The following is a 19,164-nucleotide window of genomic DNA, read 5'->3' as shown; positions in this document are numbered from 1 at the left end:
TATATATCATTACATTCTAAGTGTATTTTGATATAAATATATATATATCAATATCAAAATACTGTTAGAATAAAATTGAATATATATATATAATTTTTTTTTAATTATTAAAAATTATTTTTATTTTTTGTTATTTATTTTTATTAACATATTATTTGTATTTTATAATAATATATATATACCATATATATAGTTATTATATATATTGTATATATTCGTGTGTAATTTAAATATAAGTGTATTTTTATATTAATATACGTATATATAAATATAAAAATACACTTAGTGTGACATTATATATATGATACATATGCATATATTATATATATAGATATAATACATGTATATATATCATATATATATACACATATTATAATTTTTTTTACACTGATTGTTTTTTTTTTTAACTTTATTTTATGATTTTACACTTGCAGGGAGACTGCCTGTCAGCACAGACAGTCCCCCTGCAGGCAGATACAAAGACCCCTATTGCGGTCATGTGATCGAGTGATCACATGGCCGTGGGGTCCTGATCTGCCATGGGGGGACTGCCCGGGCAGACAGGCAGTCCCCCTGGACCGAGTGGAGCACTGATCGCCGCCGTGGGACCGACGGCGATCAGGTAAGTAGCCCAAAACCGTTATGACGGTTCAGGACCGTCAGCGGTCCAAACGCACGTTTTACCGCTGACGGTCCTGAACCGTCAGCGGTCCTGAAGGGGTTAATCTCCAGGTGTAAACACTCACATCTACATAGTCCTGAAACATCACTTACTAGTGGAGAGGCACTAACAACTACCAGAGACCCTATCTATTGCTAAGAGGAAATAGCACAAATAAAAAATAAATAATGAAGAGATTATCTAATAATACACTATCATAGTACTCCCCTAAGTGAAAATAAATAACGCGCGTTTTGGTGCGCCAACTATGCACCTTCGTCAGGGATCATAGCAACAGAAAAACAGAACATAGAATGTGACGGCAGATAAGAACCATTTGGCCCATCTAGTCTGTCCAATTTTTTAACTCACTCGCTTCTGTCACAATTATGTGAACAAACCCTTGCAATGTTTGTTCCAGAAAACCCTTTTTAGAGGTCCCATAGTAAAATCGGAATCTATCTATGGCCTGCTCTAAGATTATCAGATAGAAACAAGTACTGACAGGCTGACGGGGTTAGTCAATAAAGCAGTAGTTGTCAGCAAATAATCCAGTAATATGTAGGCCAAAATAGATAAATGTTAAAAATATTTAACTCAGTATGTATTACAAGTAATCTTTTTTTTTCCAGTCATAAAAAAAAATGATGACTTTTCACTGAATGTTTCAGTAGTGCATGACCCAGTATTCATTAATGTGGCTATAAATAGTAAGTATTTACTGCGCGAATTTAGTCACAAGCTCACATAACCTCGATATACGCAATACAAGTCCACACCCACTTTTATGCGTTACAGTCACTTTTTGAATGAATAGCATCTATCAGCTGACTTCACTCACTGAACCCACGACATCTAACATTTCCAATCACTAACCCAACTTTCACAGCTGGCGTTACAGATTATCTTAACAAGCTGGGTGTATACTGAAGGCCACATAAAAGTCACACAGTGTATGCAGACAGTAATGTGGCCATATGCTTCTGTTGCTAAGCGATTGGGATAATAAGTGTCCTTGCCACAATAGTTGTTTGAATTTGTGATTTATAGAATTTAGAGTATTCATTACTTCAATAAGCGGTTTGTTCTGAAATATATTTTCCTTTTCGAGTTTTAGAACGTTGAAGAACAACCTTCAGAAAGCGGTCTCTTTTATGCCGTTAAAACAAGGTTTTGCTTGCATGATTCTTTAGGGCAAGGTATGGCCCTCTACCCACTTGACATGCAGATACCACCTTGTTTCTGCATGCGTGAGATTACAACACGGAAACACGGATGTGGGTTCCTGACAGCTGAAGGACTGGCAGGATGACCATGGCGGTGGCTGCTGCGAGGGACAGGTTTAGGTACATTTAGCTTACTTTCCCCTGCACACCGCAGGCATCAGACACTTTTACGCGCTTTTGCATATTATGTAAAGACTCCAGATGGTGACAGGAACGCGCTAAGAATAGTCACATCTTGGTGATTATTTTATTTTTGTTTTCCTACATTTTGCTACTTGGACTTCATTTCTCTGTAATTCAGAGTTTAGTGAATAAACCCCACACGTTGATACACTCAATTGCTCGGAATACTAAAGTGAATACAAAGTAAGTTTAAACTTTTAGGCCAAAATATCTCCACTGAAAGCATAGCGGACTTGGGGGATTTTTTCCCAATTTGACTATTTTGTCCTAAAATGTGAAATTCCCCTTCATTTCCCCCTTTAGTGAATAAAGCAGTTACTGCCCACATTCTGAAACACTAGCAGGCCTGGCAGCTCTCCCCCCTCAGTATTGCTGGATTTTGGGGTGAGCTGTTTGTATTTGGGAGGATTTCTCCTGTCCCAGTCTGGAGCCTCTGATCGCTCCCTCCAACAAGATGGCGGCTCTGCACTGACAGCTCACGTGTCGAGCAATCTGCAGTCGGGTGACGTACAGTCACACCTGGGCAGGTAACTGAAAGCCCCGCCCACTGTGACCAGTGGGCGTGGGCGCCTGTTTCCAGGATACCGTGTGGAGCGTGCGCAATGATGGCAAGCCTGGCCGCCACCGGCTGCCGTAGTTCCCTCCGCGCGTGCGCACACGGCCATGCTCCTTCTTTCGCGCATGCGCCCTGGCGGCCCTTTTCCTCCCTCCCTCGGGGTGAGGCCGGGGGGAGGAGGCTCCAGGTCCGGACACTGAGCCAGGAGAGACCGGGGACCGAGGCCCCAGAGCAGGCCGCAGCACGGGGAGCGCAGGGTGTACAGGTCCGGCAGCAAGATGGTGAGAAACAGACGTGGGAGAGCGGCCTCCTGTCAAGGGGGGATTAATCAATGGAGACATTCCCTCACACACCTGCTTTATATACACAGATACATACATAGATATATACACCTGGTTTATATACACATACATAGATATATACACATACATAGATACATAGATATATACACATACATAGATACATAGATATATACACATACATAGATACATAGATATATACACATACATAGATACATAGATATATACACATACATAGATACATAGATATATACACATACATAGATACATAGATATATACACCTGGTTTATATACACATACATAGATATATACACATACATAGATACATAGATATATACACATACATAGATACATAGATATATACACATACATAGATATATACACATACATAGATACATAGATATATACACCTGGTTTATATACACATACACATAGATACATAGATATACACACCTGGTTTATATACACATACACACATATACATAGATATATACACCTGGTTTATATACACATACATACATAGATAGATATATGCACATAGATAGATATATGCACCTGGTTTATATACACATACATAGATACATAGATACACCTGGTTTATATACACATACATAGATATACACATAGATATATACACCTGGTTTATATACACATAGATATACATATACATACACATACATAGATATACACACACAAAAAAAAAAAAGTTAAATAATCTTGCACTCCATATAATGAAAATGTACTTGCCCGGTGCTTGTCAAGCGAAGTATCGAAAAAGATCGTTCAGATAGCACTCTCAGGACTATATAGAAGAATAAAACTTAACTTTTAATAAACCTTACAAAAAATCAACGTTTCAGTCTGTTATACACAGACTTTCATCAGGACTCTATACACATAGATACACATATACACATAGACATAGATAGATATATACCGTATTTATTCGAGTATAACGCGCACACGTGTATAACGCACACCCCTAATTTTCGATTAAAAATCGGTATAAAATTTTATACCGATTTTTAATCTAAAATTAGGGTGCTTGTTATACTCGAATAAATATTCGAGTGGGTGCTCCGATAATACCGACCGCCGGGCTCATTACAAGCCCGGCGGTCCTGGGGGGGCGGGCAGCAAGCGTTTACTCACCTCCGTGCAGCTCCTCCAGCTTCCCAGTGTAAATCTCGCGAGACCCGCGGCCAGCTCTGACATCAGAGCTGGCCGCGGGTCTCGCGAGATTTACACTGGGAAGCTGGAGGAGCTGCACAGAGGTGAGTAAACGCTTGCTGCCCGCCCCCCCAGGACCGCCGGGCTTGTAATGAGCCTGGCGGTCCTGGGAGGTATAATCGGAGCACCCACTCGAATATTTATTCGAGTATAACGCGCACACTAATTTTAGATTAAAAATCGGTATAAAATTTTGCGCGTTATACTCGAATAAATACGGTAGATATAGATATATAGAGAGATAGGTGGGAGCTGTACATTGATACTATAATACTATTACACTGAATGTGAGCTGTACATTGATTATATTAAACTGATAATAATAATATACTACTAATATTACATTAATATACTACACTGATTATAATAATACTCATATTACTAATTACACTGAATGGGAGCTGTGCATTGATACTATAATACACTGATTATAATACTACTAATATTACACTGAATGGGAGCTGTACATTGATACTATAATACACTGATGATGATAATAATAATACTACTAATATTACACTGAATGATCTGTACATTGATAATACTCTAAATATATAATGAGATTGCTTATGGATATGTGGTACTTAAAGGACCACTATAGGCACCCAGACCACTTCAGCTTAATGAAGTGGTCTGGGTGCCAGGTCCAGCTAGGTTTAACCCTTTTTTCTATAAACATAGCAGTTTCAGAGAAACTGCTATGTTTACCTATACGGTAGGTTAATCCAGCCTCTAGAGGGCTTCCGCGCTTCTCACTGTGATTTTCACAGTGAGAAGACACCAGCGTCCATAGCAAAAGCATTGATAATGCTTTCCTATGGACTGGCTGAATGCGCTCGCGGCTCTTGCCGCGCATTCAGCCGAGGAGAGGAGGAGGGGAGCTCCCCGCCTGGCGCTGGAGAAAGAGGTAAGTTTAACCCCTCTTCCTCTCCATCCAGGCCAGCAGGAGGGGGACCCTGAGGGTGGGGGCACCCTCAGGGCACTCGTTTTACTGGCACTATAGTGGTCCTTTAACCCATTAAGGACCAACCAGTCAGGACCTCCTCATAGAGATGCATTGAATCAATGCATCTCTATGAGGAAAATTCAGCGTCTCCATGCAGAGCATGGGGACATTGAACGTCAGGGCTGCTTTTTCGGCAGCACTGACCCAGGAAGTACATCCAGTGGCCATCTAAGGAGTGGCCACTTGGAGGTGTCCCTAGAGGCAATGTAGAAAAGGCAGTGTTTGCATGAAAAAAGCCTGAAGAGAACTATTATACTCACCAGAACAACTACATTAAAGGACCACTATAGTACCCTCAGGGTCCCACTCCCGCCGGGCTGAAGGTGGTTAAACACTCACCTTTCTCCAGCGCCGGGGACTCTCCTCCCTCTTCGGTAGTCATCGGCTGAATGCGCATGCGCGGCAAGAGCCCCGCACATTCAGCCAGTCCATAGGAAAGCATTCTCAATGCTTTCATATGGACGCTGGCGTCTTCTCGCTGTGAAAAACACAATGAGAAGCGCGGAAGCGCCTCTAGCGGCTGTCAATGAGACAGCCACTAGAGGCTGGATTAACCCTAATGTAAACATAGCAGTTTCTCTGAAACTGCTATGTTTACAACAGGCAGGGTTAATCCTAGATGGACCTGGCACCCAGACCACTTCATTAAGCTGAAGTGGTCTGGGTGCCTATAGTGGCCCTTTAAAGGACCACTCTAGGCACCCAGACCACTTCAGCTTAATGAAGTGGTCTGGGTGCCAGGTCCAGCTAGGGTTAACCCATTTTTTTATAAACATAGCAGTTTCAGAGAAACTGCTATGTTTATAAATGGGTTAATCCAGCCTCCAAATCCTCTAGTGGCTGTCTCACTTGCAAAAAACAAAAGCTAAGCACATGTTAACATTGGATATTTCTAAACTCAGGACAACATTTTGAAACTATTTAGCACGGGTGTTTTCTGGCGATTGTAGATGCGTTTTTGGTGTAGAAAAGGTGTGTTTGTTGTTTTTTTTCATCATATTTTATATTTGTTATTATAGTAAATTATGAGATGAAGAAAATAATGGTATCTTTAGAAAGACCATTTAATGGTGAGAAAAACAGTATATAATATGTGTGGGTACAGTAAATGAGTAAGAGGAAAATTACAGCTAAACACAAACACCGCAGAAATGTAAAAACAGCCCTGGTTTATCTTGGTGCTGGACAAAGGCAAGTAAAGAGCTTTGTTTAATTCAATTTACTTGTAAAAGGTGTGTGTTTGGGGGGGTTATATAAAACAAACGACAGGGGCACTATATTGTTAGAAATACAAGTTTGTATCCCCAAGCCTCTAGTGTTCTTTTAATGTGTTCCCCAGACATGGAATCTTTGTAAATTTTAAGATAACTTGTAAAAAATAGTTTAGAGAAGTTTTCCATTGCTCACACTTTGGCCTAATAGTTTCAATCCATTTTCTGGTTTACTGAATAACCATGATTGTACGCTTGAAGTATTTCAGAATATTGCCTGAAACACTACCCTGACTTGCACTAGTAGGTGCCAAGTCCTAATAAGATAAATGTTGGAACTCCTCAGGTTTGACACCTCTTGCCATCCATTAAGTTACATCACCCCACTCTGAATCATCAACTCCCACCCAATTCAATTTTATTTTTTTACGTGTATATTCTGGGGTCTTCTAACAACTTATAGACTTTAATACTCTCCCAATGACCCTTGAATTCTTCTCACTGTTGCCACTTGTTATTCAGAGTACACTCTACGCCAGATTTGTCATCATTAATTCTGTTCTACAGGACAGAGACTGCTGACCTCCTGTCACGGTGTTTTATAGTGGTAGGGATTTACCATTTATGGACAAATAAAATCCCTTTCTACAACATTAAACATTCACCATACACAAAAGTCATGTTTGAATTGTTCCATTGGAGAATGGGATGCTTGTTAAAGGGTTACCCCAGGTACCGTGGCCACTTCTGAAGTGTTCATGGTGCAAGTATCCTGTATGTGCAGCATTTCTGTATGAAACACAGCACAGAGGGAGATATTTAATGCTTCTGCCAGAGGTTTGACCCCTGCCTCCCCGGAAGCTCTTATTAGCCAGCCTGGAAAAAGAGTCCTGAGCTGTCTAATGTTAATTCTGTGCACACGTCATTTATTGGCAGACTCTGGACTCTGGACCGCAGGGGTCTCGACGGGATAGGTATGTTGGAGCAGCATTATGTAGGGATTTGTAAGCAAGCGCCAGAATTTTGAATTGGGCCCTATATCTAACTGGAAGCCAATGCAGGGACTGACAGAGCGTGGAGGCGTGAGAGGTGCAACCGGACAGGAAAATAAGCCTCGCAGCCGCATTCTTTATAGATTGCAGCGGTGCAAGCTGGGAACATGTAAGACCGGTGAGAAAGGGATTGCAGTAGTCGAGGCGAGAGAACAACAGCATGAACCAGTATCTTAGCCGCGTCTGGCGTTAGATATGGGCGGATGCGCGCTATGTTCTTGAGTTGGAAGCGACAGGATTTGACTATCGATTGGACATGGGGAGTAAAAGAGAGGTCAGAATCGAAAAGAACCCCTAGGCAGCGAGCCTACGAGGCAGAGGAGATAGTAGCGCCGTTGACTTGGAAGGAGACAACAGGAGTAGCCGCACTTGAGGGAGGAAGAACTAGAAGTTCTGTTTTGGACAAGTTGAGTTTAAGGAAGTGAGCAGCCATCCAGTTGGAAATAGCAGAGAGGCAGTCAGAAACACGAGTCAAGGTGGGTGGAGAGAGATCAGGGGAGGACAGGTAGATTTGCGTGTCATCTGCATTAATGCCTTTCTTGGTCAGAGGAACCTGTCCTTCACCTTAGTGAAAAGTCTTTAAATATATGACGCGATTTTAGTGCATTCACTAAACACACACACACACACGATAAAAATAATATTTCCCATGATATACAAATAGACGACTAGATAAAGCTGTTCATTCAGAGTGGAGTGAATGTATTAAAGGGAGCCTATGGTCTTGAAAATTATTATTTTGTAATATTGAGATGAAATGGTCTGTGTGCCTAGAGTGGTCCTTTATATACTCTGCGCTATGGAATCTAATGGCGGTATATAAAATAAACAATAAAAATAATATAATAATGATATTCTCTGTATATTTGTTTTTGTAGAATAATGCAACCTTTGGCATTTAAAAGGCTGTTCACTCCGTTTACATGATATTCAATTCACAATGCCTGACGTCACCAGGTGTTGCTAGTATCTCCTATATTACTGTTCTCGATCGTTAGCTCTTTAGCTGGTGCTCAGTGGTCTCCGCTTTTTCATGTGATATAGCTGAGTCCATTTTAGACAATTCTTGCTGTAGGCACCATAAGCACTTCAATTAATTGATGTGGTTATGGTGCCTGGAGTCTGCCGTTGTTGTGTCCCGCATCAGGGATTCTCTTTTCCCACCAGCCTAAAGCCCAACCTTCAATGACAATATGTCAAACTTAGCGTGTAGTTTTAAACCTGTGGTTTAAAATAAATAAATAATAATAATTAAAAAATAATTTCTCCCTTTAAATGTCATTGATTCTCCTCTTCTTGTTTTTTTTTTTTTTCCCTCCCCCTTTCCTATGCTTCTCTCCTGTAGATGAGATTCATGCTGCTTTTTAGCCGGCAGGGTAAGCTCCGGTTACAGAAGTGGTATTTGGCTACGTCGGAGAGGGAAAAGAAAAAGTTGGTGCGAGATCTCATGCAGACCGTTCTGAGCCGGAAACCCAAGATGTGTAGCTTCCTCGAATGGAAGGATCTAAAGGTGGTCTACAAAAGGTGATCTTTTTGCAATTCTTTTATTGTGATGTTTAGGTCTTCAGTCACAGCTCTTTTGCCCACTTGGCTATTGTTTGCATATACTGCTTTGCATATATTTACTTTCTTTGCTAATTGGTGAGAGTTATCCTCTTGGAAGATGCCAGGACCTGAGCCCCAGCAAACCATAAGGAGTGCAGGTGTAAGGAGCTTTACTATAACAAGTACCAATTTAAGAAGCCCTTTGTATGAATATTACAGAACTTATCTCTCCAGGCAGCTCTGGTGCTCCCTGTCATACTATTCACACCTTTCAGATGCTTCATGTAGTTGTACTCGAGTCTATAGCTTGTCCCTGCAGGCTTTTTTGCTGTACACACTACCTTTTGTTTGAAAAGGTAATATTTACATTACTTCCTAGTAACATACAGACGGCCACTAGAGGTGGTAATGGGAGTTTAGCAACGTTTGCCCTCTTACCTGGGACTCCGCCATCCTCCTTCATCCCTGGTAAAGAGCTGCGGAAGCTGGATCCAATCCAGTCACTATTCATTGGCTGTGAGCGAATTACACACTACACTATGCATCAAAACTCATTTTCTGTTACACCTTCGTCAGCCAAGGGGCTAAGTGCAGCGTTATATAGTGAAATGCTGCACAAACAGACTCCAGGCACCATGACTACTTCAAATCACTGTTTGGAGTAACCATTTAAATTGCAATAATTCAAAGCTTAATCTTTTTTCTTTTACTGTATTGCCACCATAGAAGTTGCACATCCACAAAGCTTCCAGACCATTAGTATTGAATCTCTTGTTGTACACTCTGTCAATTGCGATGGCTATACTGTGCCAGCCTTGGGTAACACTGCTTTTGTAATGACATTTCGGATTGATTATAGTGTATATATTTACTTTTGTGTACAATATTGCCCATTCTGACAGAGCAGCCTGTTATTATCTCTGTCTTGCATATGTGCTCCAGACACAATTAAATCTCTTCCCAGTATCTGTTCCAGTGCAGTGCATCCCAAACTCACCTACAATAGCAGTTCACTTAGTGGAAACTAAAAGACTACATTTTATTTATTTGTTATAAACTGCTTGCATGTATTGTTTTTTCCATAGTACAGGCTAGAGATATGTGGACATTTTAATAAAATTGCATTAATCCCAGGAGTCAGATAACCATGGTTGCGTATGTTCGATTGATTGTTTTAGCCGGGGTCAATTCCTATGTGTTATATATTCCTACGTGAGAGATAATGTTAACCAAATCAGTCTACATCTCGCTCGATCTAATGGGCATTTCTCCTTGACAGAACGCTGATCACCAGCGAAAGGTTTAATATCGTCAGCTTTAGCTGCTGTTAGGTACCTTAAACTCTGCTGAATTCATGGGTGTTTATAGTGAATCAGGGCTGTAGCACAGGGTAGATTGATTCTATGCAGAGCAGCACCAACAAATTCTTCCAGAAGGCATCCCTGTTGAATTAAATTTAGCACTTTGGCTGTAAAGCTTCCGGCATTATTACACAATCTCCAAAGCTAATATTACTGAATGACAAAGTGGTCATTTGTGGCGTTTTGCAAGATATTTTAGTTGTTTGTTATTATTGTGTCTCACTCTTCCTCTGTGTCTGCATCCTGTATTTAAAGTGCAGTGTGCAGCAATATCAGCATCGGAACTTGGTCTCATTTGTCAGGTCCATCTCTTTTTATCTTAATTACTCAGGTTATCCATGTTTTCCTCCATAGACTCCCATATTCTTATTTATCTCCTTGTACATTCGTTTAGGAAGCGTGGGATGTGTGTACGCAGCAAAGTAACAGAGCAATGCTATGATTGTAACTTGTTACTATGGTGAGATTACAGCATCAGCGCTGGGAGGATCCTCTGTACACACTTACTGAGCCACTTATTTTTATCCTTCACGATCTTACACTCGCTTGCTCTAGTACCATCAAACACACTGTGATACAGCACTCTCTTGCTTAATTACAATGTTATGCTCTGTTACAGAACTCCCTTGCTCCAGTACCATTATATACACTATGACACGGTACTCTCCTGGTCGAATACCGTCTTATTTACTTTGGAACACTACTTCTAGGTTTTGTTTTTCTATTGTACTTGGTGTCACGCAGTCCATTACAGTGCTGTCTTCCACTGGTACCATGTGACTCGAGCACAATCTCAATCTCCCACTGTGCTGCTGCAATTCTGATCCTGTGCTCAAGCTTCCTCTCACATGTTCTTCATGGTTCCTTCTCCCCAATTTGTGCTTTGCCCTGTCTTTAACTATAAACTTCATTATTTCTCCCCCAACAGATACGCCAGCCTGTATTTCTGCTGTGCAGTAGAAGATCAGGATAACGAGCTTCTGACCCTGGAGCTAATTCACCGATATGTCGAGCTGCTGGACAAATATTTTGGCAGCGTGAGTTTGGGATGAGTTGGATGGGGAGGTGTGGGGGGGAGCGAATACTGTCAGTATAACTTTTCTGTGTCCTGCTCTGCCATGCACCCCTCCTCCTTCTACCCTTATGACTAATCTTCCTCCTTGGGCTTTAATCTGAGCTCCGTTAATTAGGTTTAACTGAGATCACAGACTATGCATGTAATCCTCTCAGTCAGAACTCTATAACTAACTTGTCACGTGGCCAATTTATTTTCTCTAGCGGTTTCTTATTCTGATGTTAACTTCTTCTGTAGCTTTTTTTTTTTTTTTTAACCCCTCTCTGTCCCTATTTCTTTATTCATGTCCCCAACCTTGTCTAACTGTACATTCTTTTCATCTCCCATTCCTTCTATTGTGGTACCCATATTCTCTTAACTGTTATAGTGTCTATATAATTATTTTTTCCATAAAATCTTTATTTTATTTTTTTTCTTTACACTACTTCGAAAGCCCCCCTCCATTCGTAAATCCGTCTTAACCTCCTTTCTCTTAGTTAAAGTATTTTCCCCATGACTTCTTTTCACTTCTCCTTCCTTCCCATCCGGTGTAGGTATGTGAACTGGATATCATCTTTAACTTTGAGAAGGCATATTTCATTTTGGATGAATTCCTGATGGGGGGTGAAATACAAGATACGTCGAAAAAAAGTGTCCTAAAAGCGATTGAGCAATCTGACATGCTACAGGAGGTAAGACACTTTGCCATATACCTGGTTTTATTCCCACTCCCCATGCTGTTTTTGTCTTTTTGTATCTTTTTTGTTTTTTCTTTTCTATTAGTCAAATTTTTTTCTTTCCTTTATTTTCTATTTAATTCCTCTTTCTTCTTTATTCCCTTTTCTTCTTTTATGATGTCCCCTTCTTTCTCTATATTATTCTGTATTTCTTCCTTTTGTGTCTCCTGCTTGCTCCCTCCTTTTTTTTTCTTATGCTCCCCCCCTTTCTCTGCAGTGGATGAATCATACAGCTCTCTCGTCCTGTCACAGCTCACTGACTCCAACCCACTCACTTTCATATAGCAAGAAATTTCCACAATGAAGATGGGATGGGAGGGGGAACGAGACCATTTAAAAAAAAAAAAAAAAAATGTTCTCCTCTTTTCCTTTGTTTTGGGAAGTGGGGCTCAAAGAGTTAAAAGTAGTGTTGTTTTTTTCCCTTCGGTTTGCTTCTCTAAAATGCATACTTCAGATATTGATTGTAATGCATCTCCGAAGTATGTGTTTTATACATAATACACAGCGCTGCACAGTTGTTGTTGCTGTAACAAATTAAAGTTAAGGTAATTGAAAGCAAGTTATGTGGAGGGTCCTTCCCAATGAAACGTATAACTCTGGTTACTGAAAAAGTAGTTGAACTGGGATAGTGCCAGTCAGGATCATATTTGGGTTAATTTAACTTGGCGTAGCGTATTACTTATAGTATGAGATGGAACTCAGTGGAAATAGTGACAATATGAGGTCTAATGATGGATTCATACTTTTAATTAACAAAGTAATTAAAGTCTGTTAGTGCAACTTAATGGTAATGGAAATCGAGAGTGGGTAGAGGCAATAAAAATAAGTAATAACAGGTGGGGATGTAAAAAGGTACATGAGCTTCCTCCATGTTTTCATGGATGTAAACTAGCTTTTTCATGCTGATGGGCAGTGCATGAAAAGTGCTGACCTGCCAAATGTAGAGGTTTTTTTTGGGGGGGGGGGGGGGGGGGTTGTATAAAATCGGTCATTTATGAGGGATTCCTAAGACAAAATTGCCTTAAATTGCGTCCAGGAATCAAAATAGCCTTAACTGCATCTAGCAGTTCTAATGCTGAAAGCAAGAAGGGGCCCTTGCATAGACAGCTTACAGAAAAAAATCTTTATTTGAAAAAAGTGAGGATGTGTTCCTTCAGGCAGGGGTGGGTAGTCTGTGACTACAAGGCGCAGGTGTTGGCTACGAATTTAGAAAAAAGTTAAATTTTGGTTATGCTGGAAAGTATTCAAAAGAGGCTTAACGAAACCTGACATTGAAAGACTCTGTTAAATGCTGCAGTATTTGCTACTCTTTATTTTCCCTTGTTCTCTCCTTTGTCAATCTGACCCCCGTACGTTCTTACTTTCTCTGCAGGAGGATGAGTCACCGCGCAGCGTTCTGGAGGAGATGGGACTTGCTTGATACACAGATGCAACCACCTCTTTTTATTTTTTTTATTTTTTTACCCCACCTCCTGCAACACTTTTGAATACACCCCATTTGAATACAAGAACAGTCCCTCCTCCTCACCCAATCAGTGAAACCTTTCACCCCCCTCTATGTATTCCAAATGCAAGCCCACTGACCACTGCCTGCTAGCTATTATCTAGAAGTGTGTGTCACTGTGCAGAGCTTGTGTTAATCTGCTTGTATTGGGTTTATTTAAATGCAAATAGAAAAAGGGACCAATCACTTTAGGTGTTGCTACCCTCATTCGATCCAGATCTCTGGGTGCTCTACCAGCATACAGTCAAATCCTCATGTCTGACTAGCTGAGCACCATGGTGTCTGGAGTAAGTGATCTGTCACATTCTCTGTCAGCACAACTTTAAATATCCATCTCAACTCTTCTAGAGTCTACACACTCACAGGCTCTGTTGCATAGATGATCACGTGCTGGTGCACACTTCCCCTCTCTCGCGTCAAGCTGATTTGCACACATGGTGATGGGCACTTGTCTGTACATTCTGTGCTCTCTTATCTAGTTACTCTGTAACCCATGCTCTGTGAACAGAGTAGAGCTTGGGCGAGGGGTGGCATGAGGGTCCCTCTCTTTAATTCTTGATCACACTCATTACTCCTGCCACTGTCAGTCACAAGGGTCTCTTTCTCTTGCACGTTCTTCTGGAATTAAACATGGGTGCTGCTAACTGAATTTAACTCTTGTTTTTAATTTCTGTGTGCACTTGGCAAAATGCTGCATGGGTGTTTTATGGGATGTGTGGTAGGCTGTGACTCCTCCAATTACTAGCATTTAGAGAGTACATTTTAAGTTTGGACTTGAATGGGAGCTGGTAGGGTTTGCTGAAGCGTTCCATCAACCACACATTTCTAGAATGTCCTCATCTTTGTATACATGGCTTTTCCAGAGGATGCGAGACACTGATTTGTTCCCGTTGGCTCTCTTGGCCATCTAACTTCTGAATCTGAGGTATATAAAAGGTCAGATTATTTAGATGTGGGCACCCTATAGCAGATTAGTCATCACGATCTTCCAATAAATACACATATTTTGTTTTTCTCATTACATTACTTCCAATGTCTAAATATTTGATTGGTTTTTCATAAAAACCTGACCAGCTTAGATACCCTGAGAAGCTTGTGGTCTTCACACTGAATGTAGGCCTTTCTCAAGTACAGATAGCGGCGTTTTGCTTGTATCAATGTAACAATTATACAATGCAATACACTTGAGATTTCTTCACTAAAATGGCAATTTTGAAAAACCGACAGGTAAATTGCATTTTTAAGTCAACGTACCAAGCTGGTAAAATTACAGACTTGGAGGGAAGGAAGGGGTTTTTGGCCAATCAGGACCTCCTCAGAGGGATGCATTGAATCAATGCATCTCTGAGGAAAACTCAGCGTTTCCATGCAGAGCGTGGGGACGCTAAACGTCAGGGCTACTTACTGTGCAGCCCTGACCCAGGAAGCCCCTCCAGTGGCCATCTAAGGGGTGTCCCAAGGGGCAGTGTTTACATGAAAATGCCTGAAGGGAGCTGTTATACACACCAGAACAACTACATTAAGCTGTAGTTGTTCTGGTGACTATAGTGTTCCTTTAAATATTTTCCTCTACAATAGCAATTTTGTCTATTGGTTCCCATCCAAAGTGGTCAGTTAGCCTTAAAATGCACATCTGGAAGTAGCTTAGTAATCTACAAATGCCAACTATTGACTCTACACTTTTAGTGAGGACAGGAATGTATGTTCTAAATATGAGCGCATTTTCAGAGGAATAGGTGAAATTAAAGGTTTAATTTAATATAGGATGAAGAGGTAAATGAGAGAACATATAAGACATTATAGTGTGATATAAAATACATATTGGGCGTCTACAATCAAGTCTGTTTTTGTTCTTATCTGTACATTAAAATGGGAATTTTTGTACCTCCAACATGTTGTTTCTCCTAGAAGACAGTTGTTTTGTGTTTATTGATGTCATTAGTAAGCATGTCAGATTTCTGTAAATTGTAATTGCGCTGTCAGCTTTTCACTTATGAAAGCTATTAACGGAGTCCATGTTGTACAGGGATTTATGGGGTAAACTCGGTGATTTGAATAGTCCCATTCTGGAGCAAGATAATTGGCCTATTGCTCACTTATCTGGGCAGTGCTAACTTGCAGTATAAAAACTTGGGAATTTATTGCAGATGCAACAGCATCAAATGTGAGTATCTTTTATTAACTTCTAATAATAGCCTAATTCTGCATATATTTTTAAATGCATTATCTATAGCAGGGGTTGGCAACCTTTTTTAGCCGTACGGTGCCAAAACAATATCTTGAAATCCTTTTCATTGAGGTGTGTATGTTGCCTTATTGTGCTTGTTATTTATGTGTGCTGCGTATTTGGGAAAGTTATACTGCATATGTTCATGAGTAGTTTGTGGTATTGTCTATAATACCTATGAATGCGGGCTGTATACAAGGGCTGTTTGTGGAAATGTGTGTGTCGGGCTGTTTGTGGTATTGCATGTGAGAGCCTGCTTGTTGTGTGCATGTATATGGATTGTTTGTGGGGACTCTGTGTTTGTGTGTGGGATGTTTGTATTTTTTGTGTGAGCAGGAGGCTTTTTCTGGAGTTCTGTATGTATCCAACAGTGTGGTTGGCTTCTCTGGGGTCCAGTGGGGACTGGGTTGGCCAGGTAAAGGTCAAGAGCAGGAGAAGCGATAGGTGCTTCGGGCTGCTTTACTCCAGTGTGGATTCCTGTTCACAAGTGCTGGGAGGAGGTTTTCTGAGCTCAAAGCTCAATGTGTTGCAATGCGGAAATTGAGAATTAGGGATTATTCTAGCCCTAGTGACTGAATAATCTAAATTTTATTAACGACAGGAGGCGAATATTTGCTTTATCCTTCTTTACTGAACCTCCCAGCAGCAAAGAAATAGTTAACAATATTTTAAAATAGTTCAACCAATCAGAGTACATATCAGTATTATATAGCCTTGTGAAGCTCCTCCCAATTCCTCTTTCTTGTTGTTGCCGACAGCATTTGAGTGTCAACCATGTAAACCAAACTGGAACTGGAACTTGAACTGTGGGTCAACCGTGTAAACTTTGTGTGGATTGCTTAATCCATCTGCTATGGACGTCACGGTTCTTCACACTAGAGAAGAGAAAAAAGAAACCATGAGAGTATAGGTTCTCCTACTATGTGCATACAAGTTTATGGCACGTATATTAGGAAGACAGAGATTATTCCAGTGAAATTTATGGATTTGATCTGAGATGTAACATATTAACTGTTAGTGGTGTGGTGTAAGCCTGATTGATAACAGGTGATGCGTGAATTGTGTAAGACCTATCGAGTAGGAGAAGATAGTAACTTACCTCAGGGTGGGTCGACCTGGTACTGAGGACAAGGGTGGGAAAATATTCGCCTCCTGTCGTTAATAAAATTTAGATTATTCAGTCACTAGGGCTAGAATAATCCCTAATTTTATGGCAAGACAGGAGGCTTCATATTTGCTGTTTTAACGCTCTTGTACAATGGAGGATGCCGCGTGTGATCTAGGTTTGAAATAGAATGTGCGAAAGGTAGATTCCCTGGACCAATCTGCCGACGACAAGATGTCTGAAAGCGAGCTACCTGCACGAAAGGCTGAGGATGCGGCTGCTCCCCTGACTGAGTGCGCCCCAAAGGAGGAATCTATGTCAGGGTTAGTATCCATTTGATCCACCGTGCAACTGTGGGGGCGGACACTGGTTTGTGTGGTTTGACGTAGGACACTAGGAGGGGTCCTGTAGGGGGGCGCAGCGTGGTCGTGGCAGCTATGTAGTGCCTTAAGCAAAGCGCCACGCAGAGTGACTGTCTGTTCGGAAAGTAGGGGTAGAACACAGAGAGAGAATTAGTCTTGGTGCGTCTGGAGATGCGAAAAGTAACGCCTTCTGGGGAGAAGGTTATAGCGTGGAGATCGAATGCTCGAATGTCTGAGACCCTACGGAAGGATACTAGACACAGGAGTAGAGCTAGTTTAGCCGAGAGTTGACGTAGCGTTAGGTTCTCGTTAGAGGGCCATGAGTCCAAAAGCGAAAAAACTTGAGCAACGTCCCAAAAGTTGGAATATTTAGGTAGAGGGGGTCTGGCTAGCCTGATTCCGCGTAGCAATCTACAAACCGAAGGGTGTTTCCCTATTGGTGTGTTGTCAATAGGGTCGTGTGCTGCGGATATGGCTGATCTAAAAACATTAATTGATCTATAGGATTTGCCTTGATCAAATAGGTTAGACAGGAAGTTTAATATTATCGTCAAAGGAGCTGAAAAGGGATCGGTGTCCCTTTCCAAACACCAGCTGACCCATGTTCGCCATGCATTGAGGTAAGCTCGTCTAGTTCCTGGGGCCCAGGAATCCCATAGGAGCGTCTGAGCTGTTTCCGAAAGTCCTGCGACATTCCAGGATCCCCTGAAACGGTCCAGGCTACAAGTTGGAGCCGTCCTTGGAGGGCGAGAGGGTGACAATGCCCCGTTGGATTCGTTAGAATGTTGGGAGATCGGGGTAGTAGGATCGGATAGTTCGCTGACATTTCCAACAGGGTTGGGAACCAGGTTTGGGCTCTCCATAACGGAGTGACAATGACTATTGTCACTACTAGGGCTCTGACCCGGTAGAGGGTGCGCTGGATCATGGAGAAAGGCGGGAACGCGTAGGCTCCTGTCTCCGGCCACGGATGTAAGAATGCATCGACTGCCCAGGATTGGGGATCTGGAAGCCAGCTGATGAAGGCTTCGGTCTGGCGATTCAGTCGTGATGCGAATAAGTCCAGAGTGAGAGGCCCGCGAAGACAAAGGATGTGATGAAACAATCGGGGGTCCAATTGCCAGTCGCTCACATCTCTCCAATGGCGAGAGAACCAGTCTGCGACTAGATTGTCCGTGCCCGGGAGATATTCCGCTCTGATGGATAAGTTCCGCTCTAGGCAGAACTGGTAGAGATCCATGGTAAGGTCTGACAATAGTTTGGACCGGGAACCCCCTAACCGGTTCACATAACGCACTGCAGAGACGTTGTCCATGCGCAGTACCAGTGAGCAATTGAAACAATCCTTTGCGAAACTGCGAATCGCAAAGGACCCTGCAATCAATTCTAGACAATTGATGTGCAATGCTTGTTCCGAGGGGGACCATAGCCCTCCGGTGGACCTGTCTGCGCACGTGGCGCCCCATCCCAAGAGACTGGCATCGGATTCCAGGATGAAATCCGGTTGCGATCCGAAAATGGCTTTGCCATTCCATGCTTCCATGTTGTGAAGCCACCAGTGAAGTTCTATCCGAACCTCGTCTGTCAGGGAGATGTACTGATCGTAAGAAGTGGATCGGTGTAGATAGTGTGTTTTGAGCCGTTGCATGGCCCGGTAATGTAAAGGTCCCGGATAAATGGCCTGGATAGAGGCGGACAGCAGGCCTATGATATGTGCCAGGTCGCGTAGGCGAATCTGGTAGGCTGACAGTAGTTTGCGGATCTCTTTCTTTATGGATTTGACTTTTTTGGAGGGAAGCTGTAAGATCGCTTGTACGGAGTCTATCAGAAAACCGAGAAACTGA

At 41.8% G+C, this 19,164-nt stretch overlaps 1 protein-coding gene across 1 annotated transcript; it reads left to right on the top strand.

Annotated features, from left to right (window-relative positions):
• The first annotated feature begins 2,760 nt into the window (after nucleotides 1–2,760).
• AP1S1 (adaptor related protein complex 1 subunit sigma 1) lies at nucleotides 2,761–14,275 on the top strand. The gene is made up of 5 exons (XM_063449674.1): nucleotides 2,761–2,907; nucleotides 8,771–8,949; nucleotides 11,260–11,368; nucleotides 11,940–12,077; nucleotides 13,495–14,275. The coding sequence occupies exons 1-5, from the start codon at nucleotides 2,905–2,907 to the stop codon at nucleotides 13,540–13,542; spliced, it is 477 nt and encodes a 158-aa protein (XP_063305744.1). The 5' UTR covers nucleotides 2,761–2,904; the 3' UTR covers nucleotides 13,543–14,275.
• The last annotated feature ends 4,889 nt before the right edge of the window (nucleotides 14,276–19,164 follow it).

Source organism: Pelobates fuscus, chromosome 3, assembly GCF_036172605.1.
Source record: "Pelobates fuscus isolate aPelFus1 chromosome 3, aPelFus1.pri, whole genome shotgun sequence".
Classification (NCBI taxonomy): Eukaryota; Metazoa; Chordata; class Amphibia; order Anura; family Pelobatidae; genus Pelobates; species Pelobates fuscus.
Note: the sequence above shows the minus strand (reverse complement) of the source record. Positions and strands in the feature narration are given on the sequence as shown.

Excerpts from the sequence above, each read along its gene's own strand:
- AP1S1 (XM_063449674.1), top strand. Across the intron at positions 11,369-11,939 it reads TGGACAAATATTTTGGCAGC|GTATGTGAACTGGATATCAT; the intron begins GTGAGTTTGGGA and ends CATCCGGTGTAG. Across the intron at positions 12,078-13,494 it reads AATCTGACATGCTACAGGAG|GAGGATGAGTCACCGCGCAG; the intron begins GTAAGACACTTT and ends CTTTCTCTGCAG.